Source organism: Sardina pilchardus, chromosome 6 (assembly GCF_963854185.1).
Source record: "Sardina pilchardus chromosome 6, fSarPil1.1, whole genome shotgun sequence".
In the NCBI taxonomy this organism is placed as follows: domain Eukaryota; kingdom Metazoa; phylum Chordata; class Actinopteri; order Clupeiformes; family Clupeidae; genus Sardina; species Sardina pilchardus.
In genome coordinates, this window is record NC_084999.1 from 27,498,128 (window position 1) to 27,523,699 (window position 25,572).

Consider the following 25,572-nt stretch of genomic DNA (forward strand, 5'->3'; position numbering starts at 1 on the left):
AGCCATAAACAATTACAGCCAATCCTGATGTTGCTTCAGGAGCATACAGTAGGAGGAGGTGCACTGGCTGTTGACTTTGACTGGCTGTTGCCGCCATTGATATTTTTCAGTACTGCATACTGTATGATTTCTGCCACATCTACTCAAACTGGAGACAAATATAACAAACTGGAAATAGAAATGCCTTTACTCTGACATTTGTGTGTGTCTGTATGTATGTGTGATTGTTATACTTACAAAGTATACACCTAATAATTAGGGGACTGTAAAAGGAAGGGTTACCCCATTATTTACAAGGATGATACTTACCATTTGGAGCTGGATATCCATACACTTCAACCTCACAAAGTGTCAATACCTTGTTGTTTCCAGGCAGAAAAATATCAAGATAGCGTCCCTGTATCCCATTATTCCATGTGAAGCTGGCAGATCTGCCAGCTGGGATGGAAGACATGATTGCTACTCTGAAAGTAAAGAGTTATTGTGCTTTATGTTCACCATCATTATGACAGAACACCTTATTTATATTTCACTTAGCCTGTGTCCAAAACATCCGCTTGTTCACGCCTGCATCTGAGCACACAGAAAAAGAAAAAAAAATCCCCATTGATTATAACTTGGTTGTGTATTCCCAATTATTTCTATGTTTGATCTACCTCCATCAATGTTCTAGTGATACAGGAAACAATGCTTTCTAGAAACAGGTGGTTCAAGGTTGTTGTTAGAACTAAAGTTGCTTCATACCATCGTGGTTTAGTAAACACACAGCTATCTTTTGTAGAAACGGACCCTGGGCATTATCCCACTCACTGAGAGGAAACCGATTGAGTTGGAAGTCTTGGTAGGCTATTACTGGATCTCTGCCTACAGTTTTTTTGTTACATGTCTGTATTTCATTTTATGATTTGACAGGGCAGTTTGAACAGATTTGGACATGATGGCAGTGGAGAAGTGGGGAATCAAACCAGGGCCACAGCAAGGGTTTGGAAAATAGTGAGGTCCGTTTGGAGTTGGGGGTGACCACAAATTGTACATATACTGTAGACAAGCATTCACAAGACTGTTTCTATTTACAAACATTTTCATTTTGTTTTAATTTGTAACATCTTAACATTTTACCATCTTAAAATGCATTACACTTCTACAGGGTGGTTTTGCAATGGACAAAAATATAATACAATGACAGATTGAGGAAAATAAAATGAAAATACAAATATAGTCATAGTCCTATTTAGTGGCAGACTTCAACATTTTACAGTATATACACAACATTTACATAATATCCTGACAGGTGTATACAAGCTTTATCTTAAGAGATACAATGGTAGTTTTGTCCAAGAAACAGTCCAGAAAGTTAAGAGGTTTTCCATCATGTGTACTATTTGAATTCATTGTAGTGCAGTACTCTAGTCCAGTGGTGATCCGTACACCTCCACTTCACAGAGTGTCAGATACTCTACACGTCCAGGAATCACCACGGTAACATAGCGTCCCTCCATCCCATGACACTCAAAGGTCTCGGAGAACCCAGCAGGAATGGAGGAGATCACTGCACACCTGGGGGAAAAAAAATCAGGAATTGCACACTAATACAGGGTCCATGTGCATGTGTCTACACTAAACCATTATTTCAGTATGTATATTCCAAACAGTTTGTCACACACATACACATACAGTATCTCTTCAGAAGTAAATAACAAGGACAGTATTACATTTAGAGACTTTGCAATGTACAATCAGTGTCATATACAGTTCATTGATCAAGAAATTGAGAGACCATTTTTACCTGGGGTTGTTGATACCATTCTGCTCCAGAGAATTTCCTATTCGTATTTCAGCCCCATTCAGCCTACTGGGGGCATCAACCATGTTGGTGATTACCACAGAGAAGACTTTATGATTTTGGAGCAAATCAACTCTCCACCAAGGGTTGAGATGAGCTTTTGTGTGAGTACAGGAACCATGATCATACACGCCGTCACGATTCCCATCGATGGCATTGTATGCAAAGCCATTTCCATAAAGGTCTGACTGTGTTGCTTTCCCTTTTAAAGCCACATTCTCACCTGCATGGAAATAGGGAGAGAACACTAAATGAGCAACTTCCAAATATTAAGTATCATGCCATGAATGGAGTGTTGAACACTGATGAAGATCTGTATTTCATCATATGTGAACACCTGTTCATATACCAACACACCAACACACTAACAGATCAAGACAAGACCGCCATACTAACACAACTGTATCACATCCTGACCCCATAGGACGCTTGACAGACTCCAACCTATCTCAAATAAGGAGCATTTATCATCACCTATATCACTTGAAAAAACAAAAATGTGTGTGTGTGTATTTTGTCACATCCTTTATTTACAAGGACTATACTTACCATTTGGAGCTAGATATCCATACACCTCAACCTCACAGAGTGTCAAAAGCTTGTTGGTTCCAGGCAGAAAAACATTAAGATAGCGCCCCTGTATCCCATTATTCCATGTGAAGCTGAGAGACCTGCCTGCTGGGATGGAGGATATGACCCCAGCCCTGAAAGCAAAGATATAGTGCGTTATGTAGGCTACGTGCTGGATGTCTCATATTCACCATCATTCTATGTACTGTAATAGACACATTTAACTATTTCTATGACTATTGTTTGACAGATTCATTTATTAATCGATTGTTTCATGCACACACAAAAATATATATACTGTATATATTTCTCACACATTCACCAAACAAAACCACCTCGCGTCATAGAGTGGTATCAGGGGAAGGAAGTTGAAAAGTAAACAATATTCTGAATCTCAACAGCTTTTCAACACTCCCTGTCACCTTTAATCATTTAAGTGTGTATGATTAACCCGACATCCTCTGGGAGTATGCCAAGTTTTGTGGAATTTCATCCAGCGTCATAGAGTGGTAAAAGGGGAAGGAAGTTGAAAAGTAATCAATATCCGTTATCCCAATAGCTGTTCAACACTCCCTATAGCTGTTAAACACGCCCTGTCACCTTTAATCATAACCATGCCATGTGGAAACTCACACTGGATTGTTGTTGCCATTGTCCTGCAGGGAGTTGCCAATACGAATCTCAGCTCCATTGAGTCTCTCAGGGGCGTAGTCTCCTCTGTTGGTGATGATGACAGAGGTGATGATGTACGAGTTCAAAAGATCAACCCTCCACCAGGGATTCGTTTGTGTGTCAGTGGCAGTGCAGGATCCATGATGAAAATGTGGGTCACGATTTCCATCTATGGCATTGTGGGCATCACTGTACTGTCCCCATGGGTTTTCAACAAGGTCTGATTGTGTAGCCTTTCCATACAATGCCAAATTTTTAGCTGTAAAGAGAAATATTTTTTTTTACATTCGCATCACCTAAACAGCAAGATTGTATCATTCTATCAAAAACATCTGCAACCTCAGAAAAAAACCCTGCAAACTCAGAAAACGCTGCAAATATTCACAACACGAGCAAATGTGGAAACAAACTGCAAAGATGAAAACGAATTACAACTATGTTGTGACCCTGAGGTTGCAGATGTTTTTGATGTGGTGTGACCCTTCTCAGCCACCATAAGAAATACTGTGATAAATAGACAATTAAGGTTTGTCATTGTATACCTTGAGGTAGTGCCAGAACTGTGAATCCTGACACATGAAGAGTGATAATCAAGAAAAGTGTCTCCATTCTAGGAAGGAAAAGCTAACTTTTAGCAGTATTCACGTGAGAAATATGCACATTATGACAGGTTAAAAAAAAACACACACACATTGCCCTTCATAATATTATCTTTACAAAACAAAAATGCAAAAAGTAAAATATCAGCATGCTTTCCACTCTGCTATGGAGTGCTCAGTACATTACAGTTATCAGTGCTCTGTAGAATCTCACCACATACAGTAGACATGATGGAAACACTCTCCCTCTTACCTTGACATGGTGTGCTTTTTTCATATACTGGTAGGCCTACAGTACTTGTATCTGTCTGAAGAAGTGACATGTACTGTATCTCATAGCTTAGAAGCTTTCTCGCCATATATATAGCCACTGGTCACAACAGGCTTTTCATTAACAACTTCTTATAAGATTATTTTAACAACTTCTTATCAGAAATTGAACTTCTGGTAAGAAGTTGTTAAGTTGGCAGGAATTTGCTTATCAATATGGCTCAATCCCAATGTCCGGACTCGCAGACTCACGGACTTTGGTGCATTCGTAAGGTTTTAGGGCTGTCCCAATGTCGAATTTCAAAAGCCGTGAGGGCTTGAGTACACACATGGTGCTTTTTCCAGTAGGCCTATTAGCCTGTTGGATGCTCATTGAGCTCAACGCAAATCAAACAGGCTGATTGGCCTACTGGAAAAAGCACCATGCCACTCTCTAGCTATGGTGAATGGTATGTGATGTTGTGGGGCTATTTTAATTCCAACGGCCAAGGGAACTGTATCAGGATGCATAATATCCTGGATCCATTAAATAGCTGGCCTTTAAAAATACAAATCTGCCTGCCCCTATGTTAACCCTATGTGTTAAATTCCCATAGGGTTACATACTGTAGGGGGTCAAATACTTCCTTCCCCCTAGCATTTATTAAGGAAGAACATTTATTTATTTATGATACATTCTTCAATCACAAAGAAAATTGGTATCCTTAGTGTTTGCTTTGTATTGTTTGCATTTTAATTTTATATTCCTCTTTTTAGGCAACTTTAGCATGGTATCAAATTCATGTTTTCTCCGCTGTACATGTGATTTTGTGAAGTGCTGTCCCAATCCCAAATACCTATCTGAGCCCATGTGGCCTCACATACTCACACTTACCACCTGAGATCAATTAAGTCTGTGAGTTATTCCTCATTGGGATTGGGCCAATATCTTATCAACAATGCCCTTATCTGACACAAGATGTCACACAACTTTTTGCACATGCTATGGTTATTTCCCGACTGGACTGGACTTAACAACTACTTTGTAGTCTTTGGAATGCTTATATGAGTTTTTTGGAGGTGAATGGTGGTCGTCTCACTTCGCCCTGGTACCTGTGAGCAGAAAAAACACCCTTACAACTTTGGGCCGGCAGGCCGCTGGACTCAGAGACAGAAAGTCTCGCAGCCTTGCGATCATGCTCGCGATGCAATTAATTGCTTTACTGCACTGCACACATACATGGTAGGCATCCGCTAGAACAAGGTAGCAATGGGGTTTCTCAGACAATTGTCATGGCAGAGCCAGCGGAAAGAAGCAGAACGCGAGTAAACCGTTGTTGGAGGAGCAGGGAAAGGGGAAACAGCAGACTGGCTGATTGAGGAGTGTCATAAAATATATGCTGGAGCTGTAGGGGGAGCTCTGCAGAGAAACCTGCCAGTGAAAAACAAGAAAAAACAGTGAAGAAATGGCCCAAACTGCATAGTTTATCTTTAATCAGGGCTGATCAGACTAACTTGAAAATGAGGTTGTAAACAGGAAGCATGCAGCAAAAAAAATATTTTCAGCAACCTCAGCTGTAGTTTGACCTCATCTCTAGTTAGCCATTTAGATAGTGTAGTCAGATAGACATAAAGGGGCATATCATAGTCATTCAAAAGGCAAAAGCCACAACACACGTGCGCACACACTCACATGCATGCACGTGCACACAGACACAGACGCACGCACACACACACACACACACACACACACACACACACACACACACACACACACACACACACACACACACACACACACCACTGAAAGGGAACATTGACCGCATGACATGGTCTATGACCTCTGCACGCTGCTGCCCTGTGCTATCCAACGTAGACAAATCCTCATGAGCTCGATGTTTAACATTTATCTTTCTCATGTTTAATATTTATCTTGCTTTATGTTTCATAAATCATTATGTCTTTATGTTTCAGCGGTAGACCAGCTATTGTACGCGCAAGCCGTTGAAAGTAATGGGTTTCATAGTGCATGCCATGTGCAATGTGATCGGGCCTTAAGTAATCCAATGGGCAAACTAGTAAAATGATAAGCTGGGTGACAGCCCAGCCTGATCTGCCGGCGATTTGGATTTCACCCTACAGCTCAGGCTAGTAACCTGCAGATCTGTGTCTCCTGCTCCCTGTCCACATTTGCTGGGTCCAATCACAAACTAGCTTATCCAAAAGGCATGACCTGATCATTGGTCTGATTGGTTGAAGGACTCTCCAAATGCGTACAGAGTCATTTGAACTATGCCCTTTGATAACGCCTCTGGTGCAGTAGAAATAAAGCACAGACTCCCCATACTAGATGTTAAAGGGATATTCCGCCATTTTTGGAAATACGCTCATTTTCCACCAAAATTTTGACTTAGCATAAACTTATTTTTTTTATTTCCCTGGCGGAAATGGGATTCCATAGTGATCTCCTGGACAGTGATGATCCGTTTTAGAGTGTGTGTGTGTGTGTGTGTGTGTGTGTGTGTGTGTGTGTGTGTGTGTGTGTGTGTGTGTGTGTGTGTCCAATGTATGAAACCATTATGTTACAATGACTAAAGGAATAGTTCGGTATTTTACACTTTAAGCCCGTTTTCTGTATTGCCTGGGATGCAAACGAGTGTTTTAAGAGTCATTGCTTGAGAAAACCAGGCAGAGGTGGGAAGATGGGGGTCGGCCAAATCGGCTCATACTTAGTATATGTGATAAGTATGTGGAACTATGAACAGCCATATATACTTAAAACCCTCCAGCTGTTTTTTGTTATGGAGTTCTGGGACCCCTCTCAGAGACCCTCAAAAATCCAACAATTCATGGCTGAAAATGACTGAAATTGTCATTTCTACCCTGATTATCCTGATAAAGATATGAACATAAGCTTTATATTTCCATAGAGCCTAGGTAGCATAGTTTTAAAGACCAAAAGGTGCACCGAGGGGTTATCTACACCACTGAAAGCAGAATTTTCCTCCCTCTAAATTTCGGTCATTTTTAAGAAGCATTATCTCGTATTCGCAGTGGCTTTGGTGGATGGTTTTACTGTTGCTGGAGAGAGGAACATCTACTAATTCAAAAACAATTGTCGTCTAATTGGGCCACACATAATGTGTGCCGTGCCAGGAGGGTCTTTAGCAGGATTTTTCGTGTTTTGGCCTATGATAAACCATATTCAGATCGCCATCACATGGCCATACCATGGCATTACATCACAAACAGATGTAATGCCAGATGTTTGCGATGTAATGGCATGGTATGGCCACTCGGTGGCGATCTGAATAGTCTAGTTTCAAATGTATGACAACCAAGAACAACAATGCATGCAGAGGTCTGCACTCTTTGAGTGCTTTTCTAGTTAATTAAAGCTTTCTTTAACAATTTGTCATACAGTGACACAAAAATTGACCATAAATTACCCTATAGTGAGATATTATTACCTGGTTTATTATACTCCAAAACCCGAAAAAACCCTGTAAAGACCCTCCTGGCACGGCGCACATTATGTGTGGCCCAATTAGACGACAATTGTTTTTGAATCAGAAGATGTTCCCCTGTCCAGCAACAGTAAAACCATCCACCAAAGCCACTGCGAATGTGAGATAATGCCTCCTAAAAATGACCAATTTTAGAGGGATGAAAATTCTGCTTTCAGTGGTGCAGATAACCCCCTAGTGCACCTTTTGGTCTTTAAAACTATTCTACCTAAGCTCTATGGAAACATAAAGCTCATGTTCATATCTTTATCAGGATAATCAGGGTAGAAATGGCAATTTCAGTCATTTTCAGCCATTTTTGAGGTTCTCTGAGAGGGGCCCCAGAACTCCACAACAAAAAAGAGTTTGAGGGTTTTAAGTATATGGCTGTTCATAGTTCCACAAACTTATCACATATACAAAGTATGAGCCGATTTGGCCGACCCCCATCTTCCTACCTCCTGCTGGTTTTGCCTGGTTTTCTCGTGCAATGACTCTTAACACTGAAATCTAGACGATTGATCCTGTTTCTGCAATTTGGCTGCTATAGAATGTTCTCTGTATTGCTTCAGCATTGCTCGCTACAGGCCAGGACTATTCTATCCTTAAAACATCCCTAAACGTTAGTTTTTTAAAAAAATGTACAACTCACCGAGTGGTTACTGGTCTTCAACGATCTTCTATAGCAAGTTTCGCGGCGAAATTCAACTTAATTTTTGCACTTGACTTTGTCAAGTTTAACCGTAACATAAGTGATAAAGTAGACATAGGCTACCAATTAAGACTTTCTACAGAGCCCTCCGGGTGACATGGGGAAAAAACATTTTTGACAAGGTGGCACTATACATTAAATGAGTGGTTATGGGATGGGTTGGCACACACACACACACACACACACACACACACACACACACACACACACAGACACATAAAGTGTGCATACACACATACAGACACATAAAGCACACACAGAAATGCAGGCAAGACACACACACACACACACACTCACAAGTGAAAACTCACAGAGAAGCACACATGCCCATAAGGAAGTGCACACATGCACACACTCATTTACATACACAAAATAAAATACACGAAATACGAAACAAATTCACAAGCATGAATTATTTTTGCGGAGAGAATGTGCAGGACTGAGCGACAGTCATATTTTGAACCGCTTTGCAGTACATCTAGTTTCAGCACCTATAATAACACAATGAATGTAAGTGCTGTGAAACATTTTTGACAGTAAAAGGATCACAATCAATTGAGTAATTGAACTTTATTTAGATTGACATTTTGTTGGGGTCTAAGCATTGTTTTACTTGGAACTATATATTTCCATCAATTAGCAATCAAAGTACTGTAGGACCTCGGCTACAATTATCCTTTTGATTTTGTTGTATGTTTCCTGGTTTTGCCGAAGATTTCCAATCTTTTGATAAGTATTGTTGATAAGATACAGTATGTGTCAGAAGGCCAAAGCCTCTAGCTATAAATGGAAAATCCCCACCACCCATTTACATCTCAAATGTGTTTACCATTTGAAGACCATGATAGAAGTTAAAGTTACTATGCTATACTGTGGATAAATATTGACAAATGCTTCAATGAACTTGCTAAAATGTGCCTTCTGATGCATTAATAAGCCAAGTGAACAATTACTATGCTAAGACGTCAGTCTGGCCGATATAAAAATGGCGCTGGGCTCCAGTGTTATAAAAATAACAACATTAACAACGCTTAGTGTTAACCACACTTCTCACTTATGAGAATATCAAGGAGGAAACACAATGAAGGAACTGTGTGTATGTATGTGCATGTTCTGTGAGTGCGTATGTGTGAGTGTGTGCCTGCGTATATGTGTGTGTGTGTGTGTGTGTGTGTGTGTGCACGCGCGTGCATGTGTGTGTGTGTGTGAGTGTGTGCCTGCGTGTGTGTGTGTGTGTGTGTGTGTGTGTGATCTGATATTGGAGTGACAGTGACGGCAGAGAGCACGGTGAACATATACACATAGAGACACACACAAGCAGACACACACACACACACACACACACTCATAGACAGAGAAGCACTCATACACAAAAGCAAGCACGCACATGCACACACTCATTTACATACATAAAGTTGCAGTAGGGGATGGAGTAGGCGATGGAAACCAAAGCGTGATTGATATTTGCAGAGAGAAGGTGCAGGACTGAGCGGCGGTCATATTGTGTATCGCTTTGCGGTACATCTAGTTCTCAGCAGTGTTGACACTTGCAGGTTTTCAGGGCCCCTGGCATGGCAGGCCTGTGTGTTCATCTAGTGCTGCTCAGACTACTGTAGCTCATAAATGAAGCTGCAAACAGGAAGTATGCAGCAAAAACAACACCAGTTTGACCTTGTGTCTCGTTAGCCAGTTAGATATTTATCTAATCAGATAAACACAGAGGGTACAATAAGGAAATATATATTTTTTTGAGGTATTCAAAATCCAAAACACCCATGCACACACCTACATGCACACACACACCATTGAAGGTAAACAAACCAGATGAACCGCGTGACCTCATAATTTGTCCAAATGTACAATACAAATTCATGAACACATACTGTACTCTATAAACAATGTATGTTTTCTTTTTTGAAATAGTGTCTAAAAGGATTGCATAGCCCTGTCAAGCCCCTTTTGGTGCTGTTCTTAATTGCATTGATTAGGGATGACAACCATATTATTGATGACATATTATTATTGACAACCATATCAATAATGATTTGCAGTTGGACAAACCCCTATGCACTGCTATAGGGAAATAAGTCTAGATTTTTGGGCCAAAGTTTAAGAAGTTGTTTTTTGTAGTTGTACCTCTCTCTCTCTCTCTCTCTCTCTCTCTCTCTCTCTCTCACACACACACACACACACACACACACACACACTCTCTCTCTCTCTCCCTCTCTTCTACTCTGAATGCACCAGTGAAAACGTAAAAACATTTCTATAGAAATGTAGCATGTTCAGGAATGGACAGCTATTATAGCCATCACCCATATACCACACTATGCCTCACATGAAAACATTGACTGACATGCACATCACTGGGAATTAATACACCTATCCTGTAAATAAGCCAATCTGCAAACCACTGCACTACTGTATGTATAGGGCCAACTGTACAAGGGCTTTCTTCCCCATAATATGTTTGGTTAGGTTACTTTCAGTCAGTTTCTGACCAATTGTGATCTACACAGGCATTGTGAATTAAAGTATCAATACATCAGGCAGAAAGCAGTATGTGTGTGTGTGTGTGTGTGTGTGTGTGTGTGTGTGTGTGTGTGTGTGTGTGTGTTTAAGCTCTGACATGCTCAAGGCCCTCAGCAATAGTTTGACCTTGTTTCTCATTAACCAGTTAGATATTTTATCTAGATTCACACATAGGGTACAATAAGGAAATAAATTGTTTCACACACACCCACATGCACGTGCACACACACACCACCGAAGGCAAATAGTTTATGAACCACATGACGGCATGGCCTCATGACCTGATTGGTGCCGATTGGTTTTGAAATAGTGTCTATTGCATAGCCCTGTCTTTCCCCTTTTAGTCTTATTCTAATTGCATTGATTCGGGATGAATAAATGACAACATAACAATTATGATTTGCAATTAAACAAAAAGTTGCTATATGGAAATAGTCTAGATAATGGGGTCAAAGTTTAAGAAGTTGTGTTTTTTAGTTGTATCTCTCACTCTCTCTCTACGTTACTCTGATTGCGCCTGAAAGCGTAAAAAAGTTTCAAACACGATGTTCAAGAATATAGCTATTTCTGATCAGAATGATGAATCAATAAATGTTTACTATTTGTAAGAGGAAGAGGACGGCAGAGGAACGTATTCAGAGCACAGGACTTTAGATATCAGATGTGTTGACAGAGAGCAGCAAAAGATTCAGAGAGAAAAAAACACGGTCTGTGTGTGATGATATGTGCCTGACTAACTGTGAAACATAAACCATGTGCTTGCTTGGGCTGATGCTGATATTCAGAGGTTTGTTGTTTTGGTATTGTGTGTTTGTTTATATGTGTGTGTGTGTGTGTGTGTGTGTGTGTGTGTGTGTGTGTGTGTGTGTGTGTGTGTGTGTGTAGGCTATGTGTGTGTGTGTGTGTCTGTGTGTGTCTGCATATGGACCATAGTGTGGCTGTCTCTGCTCTGAGTTTCTCTAATGATGCGTAAACTGTCAAAACATGTCCATTTTGTGGAGGTTTTGGCCAAGCTTGTAATTGTTGCCCAACTGTGCTGTATGATCCTCTGCGGTCGTGCACAATGGGAACATATTTCACATGCCCCCGCAGAGAACACACCGAGGCATCTCGGTGCACGGCACCAAACTCTGCTTGTTAAATGGCAAAGGTCATGTGACCCGGAGCAGTTTGTTTTAAATGCTGGTCAGATTATGTGACATGTTCCACATATGTCACTGAGTTCTTAACCAGAAAAAACGAAGGAAAAAAAAGAGAAAAACTAAGTACGCCAGCAGATATAACAAGTACTGGACATGTACTGTATCCATGGAGACCTGACCTCTGTACATCATCATTCTCCATATACCTCACTGATGCCACATGTACAGTAGAACACACACGCTTTTCTCAATATATTAAAATGCCTTACTTACTGTACTCTCTGATTTGTGTCTTATTCTCACTCTACAGCTGAGTTCAGGAGTTGAGGTTATATTCCTTATTAATTTTTGATGCAATCCATACAATAACTATCAATTATTTCCCATGAAAATCGCTATTATTACCTGGGAGGATGAACACTTGAGGAGACCTGGGTTGCTGACCCTTCAATCATTTGTGGATCTGACACATGTCAACTGACCTCTGTGGCCAGCTTCCCTTTGGCCCACAACAAATGAGAAAAACACAATATGACTGATACACGCTCACACACACACTGGCCAACACACATGCACACTCTCACACACTCCACGCTCCGATCTGGGAAGGGTCAGTGGTGCCTCCTGCTGTGGCAGTCTCTGTGTGAATCCGCACCAAGCCCTACAAAAGCTCCATGCTAAATGCTCAATTAATATCACTTTGCGTCAGTTCATTACAACGTCCCATTACTTTCCTTCATGGCCGCCACCTGCCAGAGATCGCCCTCAGCTCAGTGGAGGAGATTAAGGTCCTAATGGCCATTCTCCGCTGTGTGTGTGTGTGTGTGTGTGTGTGTGTGTGTGTGTGTCTCTGTATGCGTGTGTGTGTGTGTGTATGCTTGTGTGTGTGTGTGTGTATGTGTGTGTGTGTGTGTGTGTGTGTGTGTGTGTGTGTGTGTGTGTGTGTGTGTGTCTGTATGCGTGTGTGTGTGTGTGTGTGTGTGTGTGTGTGTGTGTGTGTGTGTGTGTGTGTGTGTGTGTGTGTCTGAGTGTGTGTGTGTGTGTGTGTGTGCATGTGTGAGATAGAGGTGGACAAAATGTAACATCTGATGAAGGTTTTGATTTCATTATGGTTTTCCCATTTGGCAATGTATTATTTTGTCATTACAAAGTCCCCTGTTGATATCAATAAAAACAATAAAGCTGTGCTTGTGTAGCCGTTTCTTGTGTACCTCTCAGGAACTTCACATTCATGGCTGGATTCAGTCAGGGAACACCTGATTTAAATTGAGTCAAGCTGATCAATAGGGAGGTAAACAAAGCCAAATCAAATGTGTTTCATCTTGAGGCTATTATTTAAAACCTCTTTCAAAGATCAATGTTGAACATTATGATATATTAGGCAGGCATGACTTTCAAGGTGGTAGTGGTTGTGGTGTGTGTGTGTGTGTGTGTGTGTGTGCATAAATACTAAAACAGTACATGAACTCCAGCTCCATTTGATCCCCCTGGTTGTGAGAAAACTGTGTCATTACTGACCAACTATACCAACAATAAATAAAATGGATACACAACTTTTGGTATAGGCCTTGGTTATCTTGCCTTGACTGCAATAATGTATGAGGGGACATAGTAATTGAAGTTGTGTATGAAAATGAGGGGACATTAGCCAGGGAACACCAAGATTTTCACAATTGTATGAGAGTGGGTCTGAAAAAGCTTCATTGATTTACGACTTCCAGCAGTGAAATTAAACTCCAATTGGTATATTAAACTCTTACCGAACATTTTCAAAAGTGTAGCAATCTTGCAAACAAAAGTTTTAAATGCAGTTGTTTACTCCATCCAAACAAATACACGCCCATGCCTGATTAGCGATTGCATTTGCGTGCCTGTGTTTTAGGGTCTTTGGAAATGGGCTTCAGTGGCCTCTTGGCCAGATGGACCTGCACAGCAAGTCCCAAATTTGCTGAAAGTTTGTATGGGTATTTCAAGGCTATGGGGACATAGTATTTGAAGTTGTGTATGAAAGTGAGGGGAAGCTACTGTGTCCCGATGGGTTGAAGGGTGAGAAGGTGCTTCGCTGTGTGTGTGTGTGTGTGTGTGTGTGTGTGTGTGTGTGTGTGTGTGTGTGTGTGTGTGTGTGCGTGTGTGTGTATGTGTGTATGTGTGTGTGTGTGTGTGTGTGTGTGTGTGTGTGTGTGTGTGTGTGTGTGCTTTGTGAGAGAGAGACTGGAGGATAATATGCAGTGGTGTTAAAATATTGAACACTTCTCTCCTCCTCCTCAGGTTATTGTGTCGTGAAATATACATGACGTTGAGGGGTAGGGGGGAAGGCCTACCATGTTATGAACTACAGTAGGAGGAACAGAGTGGATGAGATAGCAACGAGTCGTGTGATTTCCAAGAGTGATGAATATCAAACCCAAGCGTGACGCATATCAACCCCGACTGATGAATATCAAACCCAAGAGTGATATACTTCCTTCCTTAAGAACAGCCCTGTTTGTGTGTATGCATCATACGCCATAACAGGCAAGGTCAATTGTATTTTACACATACAGTATATCCCCAAAGACACACACACACACACACACACACACACACACACACACACACACAAACAAACATACACGTACACAAGGGATTTTAGTTTCAGCACGTTTCATATTCATCCTACCATGTTTTGCTAGAGCACAGTTTTTAATAAAGAATCACTGCCTGAGGACTTTTGTCATGCCAGCACTATCTCTCTGGTTCTCTCTCTCCCTCTTTCTCATTACTATACAGCCAGAGCTGGTGGATAGTGGGCAGCTGCTTAGAAATGCATGGGATTAGGAAGGAGTGGCATACAGGAATATCAATCAAGCTCAACTGGGTGTGTGCACAGCACAGAGACCTATAACCGAAAGAAAGAGGACAATTTCTCATTACTGGCCTGGAGATGTTGTAATTACATGCACAGGATTTGCTTTCCAAGAAGACCAGATGTAAGGAAGTATACATGCTGCTTGTTAAGTCCGTGTCAGGAGGCAAGACAAGAGTCTCTCATAGATCTATTTATGGAGGACGCAGCGTATAGCTGTTTGTAAAGAATGGTAGAGTGCTCCTCTCCAAGCGTGATTCACCAGGGTCAAGGTCAGCCAGATTAGGCAACAATCTGTTTCTGTGAGGGCCCCAGCGAGGTGGCCCCCTTACAGATGGATATGTTTAAAGTGGTCGAGCTCTGAGTGCCTGTGCTGCGAAAAAAACTTGAGTGGCGAAAGCACAACTACTTGTCTTTGACACGGGGTCAGGTGGCATGGCTCAACATGGAGAGCTCCGGCTCATCATCCCTCAGAGAGAGACAAGAGTCAGAAACAGCTCTTAACTTAGTGAGCGTCTTTTTTTCTCCCCTCACACGGCTCGGCTGGTGAAAACACTCAACATAATGTTTAGGGTTAAGCGGGAAAAAAAACGAGCGGAACGCATCGGCATGCATTCTAGCTGTCGGCTGGTGCGTGCCGAGAGCGAGCTGTGGATGAATTAGCGTAGGGTAAAGATCGACGAGTGTCCCTGAGGCAGTGGGCTTTTTTTTCCTGGGCGTGATAATGGCAGATGCGACCCCTGGGCTCTCTGGCAGGACACGGCGGTCAGCAGCGGAGGCGGCCTGCCCGCGTACACGAGGGGGCTAGCGGTGGAATTGTGATGCGCCGCAGGTCCTTCTACAGGCCCCTGCCACGGCTGAGGCTAAACGAGAGAGACAGCTGGCCAGAACTCAATCCATTACAGCTGAGAGGCGATACTGAGCGCCAGGCAAGAGGGGAAAACAAGCTACCGCTTGATCAATAGGCTAATAAGCTGCCGAGTCCAGGAGAGATTCTCACAGGCGCCGACACTCAACAATCTGCTGCAGGTGCACAGACAGATACATACACTCGCTTAGACACACACACACACACACACACACACACACACACACTCAGGAGAACATGCGTAGGCGCATACAGTACCCACACACACAGTTACATGTGAACATTCATAGAGACACACATCCATGCAGATATTTGCACGTGCTGTTCTTTAAATATACTGTATTCACACACACACACAAACACAAATGCACACACGCCTGAAATGAGAGATAGCGATCTAGCGATCCCCTCATATCATTAAAACATAGTCCAGCCAACAGGGATTGTGCTTGGGACAGTGGTGCTGAAGCAGTCTGTGTTTTGTGTGTGGACACTGACTATGGCACTCCCTGAGTTATAGGCCAGCCTCGCGGAGAAGTAAGATGGCGTGGGGTTGAACACGAGCTCCACGAGGGCCGATAGCAGGAGAGGAGTGCCCATAAATCAACCCTGGGGAGAGGCCCTGTGTGCCAACGATAAGGCACCGGAAAATAAATAAATATATAAAGCGATGCTTCACCAGTTCCCCTGGGCCAGGTAATTAATACAGCGTCAGGTTATTTGAATGTGTTTAGGACGACATTCCACTTTTTCAACGGCCCCCCTGATAAGTCACTATTAATGGCTGACGAGGGTGCATCCATCATGCTCAGCTAAATGTGCTCCGGAGTCGTGGAAAATTAAGTGCATGTAATGTTTTGGGGGAAGAGAGTGATATGTAATTCCCTCTGACACTTGAAGAGTCATGGCAAACTTTTCATGGCACATTTTTTAATTTATTGTGAAGTTGTACAAACCAGGCAGCGCAGCTACATCCGACTGTGGCCTTCTCCACAAAACCTCTCTCTCTCTCGGCTCTGGTCTGCTTCTTAGTCAACAGCTTCTAGCATGTGTGGACACTCATCTGACACTAAGAAAATGTTATTGTTTGGGGAGAAAACAACAACATTTGTTTTGTTCAAATGGTGGACAGCAAGCTATTAGTTGTTAGTTAAACTATTTTAGCTATTCAACTAGTTTATTATTATTTGTGTTTACCTTTACCCTCTCACAAAAATGACAAGTAATTATTTACCAAACCTTACTTTGTGATCACTGCTACAGTAAATAGATTTTCCCCTCATTATAAACTCAACCATGGTATTCCAATGTTGAAAATCTACCCCCTGGATATCAATCCCTTCATCGGTATTCACATGCTTCTTGTATTCTAAGAAATCATCCTCCATGGTAGGCCCTTCAGGGAAATGCTGAGCATTAACATGGAGTGTAGATGGAAAAAGGCTTAACTCCTGAACCGATCATACCTACCTATTCCCAACACAAATCAAAGAGACACATTAATATGGTACATATCAAATGCAAAGTAAAATTGTGTAATACAGGCCTATCTTGACAGCTTAATTCCACATATGGGCAGGACAGGATGTTCTATCTGCCTGATGTTCCATGGAGTGTTAATTGTGGGGATCTTTGCATATTCTGCGCATGGTAGAAGCTGAGAGGTTAAGCCTAGTTGCTACACGACTTGTGCCTTTGGAACCCTCTCTACATGTGGACAATCCAGACTGCAAACGTTATTGTGTTGCTCTCTCGGCAGATATCTGTATGGGTCAGAGTATGTGAGGCAGACAAGCTCTCATCCCCAAGTGGCATCTGGCTTTTTATTGCCTACTGATTTTCTGTGGCACTCTGTTTGTTCATCTATGAAGTGAACTTTTTTGTTCTCTTTTTTGCTCAAGGTCACCAATTCAAAGCTTTTCAGAGCATAGGTATGCCATCCGAACTGGAAACAATGAATTATAGTGTGGTCCAACTCTATAAAGAGGCAGGACATACTGTAGGAGGGATTCAACCTTGTGAGAATTGGGGTTTGAGGCTATTCGCCTTGATGCCAGGGGAGGAGATAAGATCAAGTGCCTGGATACCTTGAGGGTCACTAGTCATCCAGAGTTCAATGAGGACTTTGACCTTTCATTCAATAGTTGTGTCTCTTTTTTGGAGTGATTTCCCCATAATATCAAGTTTGTCTGAAAAGGACTGTATTGCTGCTTGTAAATTATGACTGTTATTATACTTGTCATTGTTGCATACAACTTGTTGATTCCCATGTTGCTTTAAAACTATTCACCTTGACTATGGATTATGACTAACATATTCCATATGTATTGGAATAATTATGTTAGTCATCCTAGCTAACATATTCATATGTATTGACCTTTGGTACATACTACGGATAGATTTAAAAAAAAAAAAAAAAAAAAAAGCTGGTCAGTGATTTCATACTCTGTGACCTCTCTCAAAACCACTTTGTTTGGCGTTATTGTCTGTGTCTGTATGTTGAACTGGCCTGTACTTGACAGGTTTTTGATGGCTACCTCTAGTGGCCTAAGCCATGTGTTGCATGAATCAGAGTGGCACATCTGACATCAATGCAGCTATCAGTATGGTGTTAGTTGTGTTAGTTTTGTGTATTTGTGTGTCTGTATCTGTGTAGTTTTTTTTTTTCTCTCTCTCTCTCTCTCTCTCTCTCTCTCTCTCTCTCTCTCTCCATGTGTGTTTATACAGTATAGTGTGTGTGTGTGTGTGTGTGTGTGTGTGTGTGTGTGTGTGTGTGTGTGTGTGTGCGTGTGCATGTTTGTCTGTCTGTTCATGTGAGAGGATATTGAAGTGAATGCATGCGCTTGTTTGTTTTGCAAATTTTTGCAACAATGCTGTACAGTAAATGATATGGACAGAACATTCTTGTAACAGTAAATTATAATGACAGATCATTTTTGCAACAGTGTCGTAGAGTAAATTATATTGGCAAAACTTTTCTGTAACAGTATTGTAGAGTAAATGATATTGACACGATTGTAACAGTGTTGTAGAGTAAATTATATTGACAACATTCTTGTAACAGTGTTGGACAGTACATTTTATTGGAAGAACGTTCTTATAACAGTGTTGTACAGTAAATGATATTGGCAGAACGTTCTTGTAACAGTGTTGTACAGTGAATGATATTGGCAGAACGTTCTTGTAACAGTGTTGTACAGTAAATGATATTGACAGAACATTTTTGAGATGCCTGCTGGTCGTGAGGGAACTGCTCGCCTGTGGTGGTATCACTTGTCGTGCCTATAGCATCTCACTTTCTCGACGATATGCACAAAGCTGTGACATTTCACATCCTAAGAGAAGGTCATCTTTTCATTCTCCTTTGTCTGCATGTAGCCTAGCACACAGTACCAAATATTTACAAATAATAACCATAGTTGTAACAATACTTTGTGAGATGGATCTAAATGCAGAAAACTTTAATAACCAAATGAGGAGGGCAATGTAAATGTTATAGTCGTAAAAGCTAAAGAAAGGAGAAGAAATCTGTCTAAAGACATAACAGAGAGAGCAGGGCAGGGAGAAGAGTAATACTAGAATACTAGAGGGACAAACGAAACTGACAGAAACACAGTATGAGGAAATGGTATGAAGCAAGAGCAACACCAGCACCTAATGAAGAACAGAACACATCTGTGTGTAAATACCTGTTTTATACAGTCCTTGGTACGTACATACAGGTGAGTCCAAACCGAGCAGGTGAAATGAACACTCGGGAGGCTGAGGGCGTGAGGCGTGAGAACCTGAGTCCACGGGCTGGAGTGTGTCATTCATCAGAGAGAGTGTGGCCACTCATGGGTGGGCAACTCCATCTAGTTCGGACACACTCCACAGACTCGGGCGAACCGGAGCCAGCCTGCACGCATGGTGGCTGAGCGCGCTTCGTCGTTGTCGTCGTCGTGGTGACAGAGAGAGAGACGGGCGTTTGGCGTGTGGAAAACTCCACGTCTGTGGTCACATCTGGCAGGAGGAGAGATTTGCCACTCGAGTGGATCCCTCAGGGAGCAAGCGTACGAGTTGCACCTCAGAGGCAGCCTGCTTATTGCACCACTGACTCAGACTTGGAGGAGTAATGTACTTTCAACATGATGGGAATGATGTTCAACCACTGCATCATGTTCACATTGTGACACACAGACACACATCACTTTTTTATTATTTTTATTTCCACTGTTCTCACGAGCCCGAGGAGAGTTGCTAGGGCTCATTTTTCCTTACAGAATAGTGCTACCAGCATTCCCCTGAAGGCTGAGCTAGTCTACATAATTTAATCAGTTTGGCATGACATACTAAATATGCAATCTACCAAGAATATCAATGGATTTATTCAATTCAATTATGTTTTAAATATCTTGTGTTGCAAATTGTTCCATGTCATGTTGTGGTATGTATTTTCTGGTGATTGGAGTGTGGAATAGGGTTTTCCAATAAACAGATGATTGCTGTGTCAAAGGGAGAGTTGGATTTGATTTCTTTAATTATTTCTTTGTCCCTGTACCTATCTCTCTCTCTCTCTATCTATCTCTCTCTCTCTCTCTTTTGCATAATGCATGTAAAGGTATACTTATTTACATAGCATGTGCACACACCATAATAAATGGCATTGGCATTTCCAATTGACTAGCACTCCCTGTAGAACAACAGGTCTCATATAAACTGAACTATACAGAGTTCATCATTATCATCTCAATTATCATTAATAATCAATATTAATAAATAATCATTATTTAAACATGCCTGCACCTGATTATGAGTGATATTATTCCTGGTTGTATGAGTTGATGGAGAGTTTATTACATTGCATGTAAATGCAATGTACTGTTATCACTGTTCTTCTTCTTATAATTACATTGCATGTAAATGCAATGTACTGTTATCCCTGTTCTTCTTATTATCGTTCTTATAATTATTATTCTGCTTCCGACCAAAATCAACTATCAAAGGCTCTAAAACCACTGAACCGTTTGACGTCATTCAAGCACTCCTACACAGGTCTTGTAACGGAGATTTGTTCTATGTATTTTTCAAATGTGTGAACTTTATACTTTTTGACATATTTACGATAAAAGAAATTAAAATTCCCATAGAGTTTACATTGAGACCCTTTGGCGGCAAAGATTAATTGTTACGTCAGTGCGCAGCTGTCAGTAATCAAGGATCTCTGATCCATGCCAACACCGCTGCGCTGAACCAGACTAAACGTTAATGTTACATTACGTCTACTCATTAAGCTGTAACAGCTGCAGCTGCTGTAAACCAGGACGTTATCGTCTTGTCTCCTGTTAGGCTAGCCTACTCCTTAGGCTACTTGATTTGTTTATATCGTTACAGTAGCCTAACCGGTTTGCTCTCGGTAACGTTATCAACAGCTAAAGACAATCTAACCTAACGTCAACGTAAACACTGCTATTTAGCTAACGACAACCAAACTTGCTCCAGCCTACATAAAATATCCTACTGTAAGCTAACGTTACATTTGTTAGATATCCTACCTGTTGCTGCATCATCGTTGATTAGCGTTGTTTGAGATTGTATTCCGTATTCCAATGGTGTCTAAGTCTAGCCTATGTCCTACTTTTAACCTGCATTAGTGTAGATATGGTATAGGCCTATGCTATCCTACAAGTCGTTTCACTGTAGGCTACTGAAGTGTCAGCTCTTGCAACTCGTTTGAAGTTGGCAACTTCATTTCAGTCTTTTAAATTCTAATAGGCCTAAATGAAGTTATTTTCCATAATAGCCTTTATCCACAATTTTGATGCATTTTCATAAATCACTTTTTAAATGTGACTTTCCAAGTAATTTCAGTGGGTTATTGTTATTTATCTAGCCTATTCTTCTGTGTAGCCTAGTTGTCTTTTTAACTATAGGCCTAATACAATGTTTTACACAGTCAGCAACCTTTTTGCATTTACATGCAATGGTAATTCCTTCCATATGGAATTACATTTTCTAGTTATTATTATATCTTCCGACCAAAATCAACGATCAAAGGCTCTAGAACCACTGAACCGTTTGACGTCATTCAAGCACTCCTACAAAGGTCTCGAAACGGAGATTTGTTCTATTATTTCTCACATTTGTGAACTTTATACTTTTTGAGATATTTACGATAAAAGATTTTAAAAGTCCCATAGAGTTAACGTTGAGACCCTTTGGCGGTAAAGATTAACTGTTACGTCAGTGCTCAGCTGTCAGTAATCAAGGATCTTTGATCCAAATGCCACCGCTGCACCAGGCTGTAACAGCTATAAAAACATTCTACCATGCCACTGCTGTAGGCTAAACCAGGATGTTATCGTCTTGTCTCCTGCTACTCCTTACTTGATTTGTTTATATCGTTACAGTAACCGGTTTGCTCTCGGTAACGTTATCAACAGCTAAAGACAATCTAACCTAACGTCAACGTAAACACTGTATTTAGCTAACGACAAGCAAGTTACTAGCAAGTTACAAGCAACTAGTTGCACGATTTAGGTTCAAGCCTTCTTACAGTCGTTTCTAGTACAAACTGCATTGCTATCATTTCACGTTTGTTTGTTAGCACGCTAGTCGTTTCAGCTATAGGGACTAGCCAGCCAGGCATTTAAAATTTTCGGCATCATTCACAAATTAAAAACCTTTGTTAACAGCGTATTGTACATTCCTATTAGGACAATCACACACCTGGAAATACTTCGAAGAACATACTAGCTCATCCTGTAGGCTAATATGTGTATCCTACATAAAATATCCTACATTGCTAGATATCCTACCTGTTGCTGCATCATCGTTTGGCGTTGTTTGAGATTGTATTCCGTGTTCCAATGGTGTATAAATCTATAGCCTATGGCCTACTTTTAACCTGCATTATCCTACCAGTCGTCACTAGGCTACTAAAGTGTCAGCTCTTGCAACTCGTTTTAAGTAGGCAACTTCATTTCAGACTTTTAAAGAGTTATTTTCCAAAATAGCCTATATCCACAATTTTGATGCATTTTCATAAATCACTTTTTAAATGTGACTTTCCAAGTAATTTCAGTGGAATTGTAATTGGGTTATTGTTATTTATCTATTCTTCTGTGTAGCCTAGTTGTCTTTTTAACTATAGGCCTAATACAATGTTTTACACAGTCAGCAACCTTTTTGCATTACATGCAATGGTAATTCCTTCCATGGAATTACATTTTCTAGTTGTTTTCTAACCTTAACCCTATGGATCTACAGTATGTGATAAGGAACACTATTTAAAACAGTATGCCACATGGTGTTGCCACCTGCTATATACAAAGAAAAGTAAGCACATTTCTCTGGCTTCTCTGTCCAATCTGTTCCTGGAACTCAATCTTAAGTATGCTGTAGCTCTTATCTTCTATCCACTACTTTCAAGTAACTTTCTATGACCTCTATGTAAATTGAAGTGTAATTTAGAATCCTCTAATTTCCTGTATTGTAGTAACTAATTAACCTGGTCATGCCCACCTTCTGTAAAGTAGATCTCCTTTCTTGGAGATACTATCCTCGACAAGATGGGATGGTGCTATAGTTTTGAAATCAAAAGTGTCTGCGGTAAACTGTATTTCCAAGCACTTACCCTGTAATTTGCAGGCTCTAATGGAAAGTGTAGCTGAATTTTGTACTGAGGTGATGAAAGTGAAGGATCCTGCTGCAAATGTGGCAGAACAGTGAGGAGCAGCCAGAGCCCTTGGATGAATCACTCTCCCGACACCTCACCACAGTGTCAGCAGGACCGCATCAGACGCCTGCAAATCAGATATCAAGTTCTACATTGTGCTGTATATCCTCTTCTGCTGATGCTCTCTGAGGGCATGCCAATTCATTATTCATAAGTAGCCTACACTTGATGACTTTTGACGTGAACAACTCTAATTACAGGCTTGGCTTTGACGCAAATGTGTTTCTCAGCAGGATTTCTTCTTCTTCTTTCTTCACACAGTCGGTCATTTCCTTCATCCTCCTCACGTTACCGTCACTGTTGTGTAAGAGGAGCCTGAGCCATGGCAGACAGGAACTTGAGACAGCCCAGATGTGGATGCTAATTATGGTCCTCTTGTGTCTGACACTTTCAACTCTGCAACCGGCTGGGCGTGGGAGGACACTGCGTGCATTCGGCATTGGTTGCCATACAATTCAGTCATGTAACTATATCTTTAGCATTTCATATCCAAATGACTTTACACTCAACATTGCTCTCAGTTGGGCTATCAGCAATACACATGCCTAGTGTGAATGCTTTGAGAGATATGCAAAGAACAGACGGACACATTTCTCAGATTTCATATACGGCATATGACTTACATCCTAAGAACAACTAGAAAACATTCTTTTGATCACTGCAGATCCAGTGGAAGACTACAAGAACATTATGACTGCACATAATGTGTGTTGAATAAAATAGCTGCTTAAGGCTGAATAAGAAGAGTGTTTTTTCTCTGTTGTCAAGTATCTTGACAGTGATTCACGTCTGACCTTTATGACTAGATTATCATTCAGAGTTGCATAATTGAAGTGAGACCACAGAACAGTCCCTGTAATTCCTGAACAAATAGCCAGTGTCTTTGAAAGAACTGCAGCAAGGTGACCCTGATTTTGTTACCAGATAAAACGGCAAGGGTAGAAATCTCAGACTATGCATCTCATCAAAAGTGATAATTGTGCATAATGACAGCAACCTATAGAGACTGGATCAGTATTTACATTTTTTCCTACAATTATTATTGTATACAATAAAACAGGGATCACACTGAGCAAAAGATGGATTTTCTATTGTTTGCTATGGCTATGCTGTCCACTGAGTATTCATTTGGCTCATCAATGTCAATTGGATGTATCCTAGAAACACTCAGACCCTCTGACCAATCAAAGCACAGTTCTTTTTAGGGGTGGGACATTTCTCTCTGTTCAACAGAAATAATGTCCCGGGAATCGTTGACCAAAAATCCAGGAGGTAGATGACGGAAGAAAAAAAAAAAAAAACTTTGACTATCATTGTATGACCACTACGCTAGCTACGCTAGCGGTGGTCATAATAATGACTGTTAATGTATACATGTTGCAACTCATTTATCTCAAGTACAACAAGTATGTATGATAGAAATCAACTACTGTACACATCAGTGTAAAGATGAAATATACTATAAACACAGAATAAAATAGTAGCAGATGCGCCCAATCAGTACTGTACAATTTCTGAATGTGCTCCAGGCTTTCCCCTAACAATAATGAGAATAGAATAAAACAATAAAGTGCAAACCAAGACAAGACATCTTCTGGAAGAACAGTACTTGCTGTCAACAGGTTCAGCAGAGTCTCAGAGTTTAGGTGGGGGTAAAAGACACAAGAAACGTGTATTCTACAGCGTAGATCTGCGTAGAAGATCTTGTAAGAAAAAGTTTCAACAGTGGCAAGATAACTAAGATATTTGAAAAGCATTGTTAACATCAATATTAGGACTAATGAACTAATGTCAACATTATGATCATCCCCTCGCATGATAACCTTAATTTCTGCAGATTCATCTATGCTGAGATATTTTGTACAGCTAGCTTTGCAATGGCAAAGGTGTTTTGGCACGTGTCAAACCCTGTAGAAAAATGGCAGTTTCTGCTCACAGTCCTCGTAGACCCAGCCTTTCTCTCGGACGCTCAGAGCCCCACAGTGCTTTCCTGCCTCTAGACACTGGGGCAGCCGTCTGACGCCGGCCTGGTATTCCAGCGCATCCCCGTTCATCCACAGTCAGCGTTGCGCCACGTAGTGCAGGCCAATCCATGCAGATGTGTTCCCCAGAATCTGCCCCTGAGCAGTCTCCAGGTCTTCCTCTGACAGCAGGCTGGCCATATCATTATAGTGCTTCCTGCAGTGGTCCAAGGCCTCATTCCAGGTCATTCTGATGTCCACTAGAACCCTGTTCCAAGTGGTTTGGTAGCAGAAGAATGGGTACAGCTTACCACATCTGCGACCAGTCAAAGATCCATCAATATTGACCGCAGCAC

General features: G+C 41.2%; 2 protein-coding genes across 2 annotated transcripts in view; both read right to left on the bottom strand.

Annotated features, from left to right (window-relative positions):
- Positions 1-662, bottom strand: part of LOC134083435 (uncharacterized) — a 5,611-nt gene extending 4,949 nt beyond the window's left edge. Inside the window, exons 1-3 of the mRNA XM_062539759.1 lie at positions 657-662; positions 566-573; positions 310-464 (exon numbers count right to left, since the gene is read on the bottom strand). Coding sequence (XP_062395743.1) covers positions 310-464; positions 566-573; positions 657-662 — 169 coding nt within the window. The remainder of the gene's footprint in view (positions 1-309; positions 465-565; positions 574-656) is intronic.
- Positions 663-1,406: 744 nt separating this feature from the next.
- On the bottom strand, positions 1,407-25,309 carry LOC134083436 (uncharacterized). The gene is made up of 5 exons (XM_062539760.1): positions 25,163-25,309; positions 3,047-3,345; positions 2,393-2,547; positions 1,787-2,066; positions 1,407-1,557 (listed from the first exon to the last, which is right to left on the bottom strand). The coding sequence occupies exons 1-5, from the start codon at positions 25,307-25,309 to the stop codon at positions 1,407-1,409; spliced, it is 1,032 nt and encodes a 343-aa protein (XP_062395744.1).
- Between the last annotated feature and the right edge of the window lie 263 nt (positions 25,310-25,572).

Excerpts from the sequence above, each read along its gene's own strand:
- LOC134083436 (XM_062539760.1), bottom strand. The coding sequence starts at position 25,309 with ATGAACGGGGATGCGCTGGAATACCAGGCCGGCGTCAGACGGCTGCCC. Across the intron at positions 3,346-25,162 it reads AACTGCCATTTTTCTACAGG|GCTAAAAATTTGGCATTGTA; the intron begins GTTTGACACGTG and ends TTTCTCTTTACA. Across the intron at positions 1,558-1,786 it reads AATGGTATCAACAACCCCAG|GTGTGCAGTGATCTCCTCCA; the intron begins GTAAAAATGGTC and ends TTTTTCCCCCAG.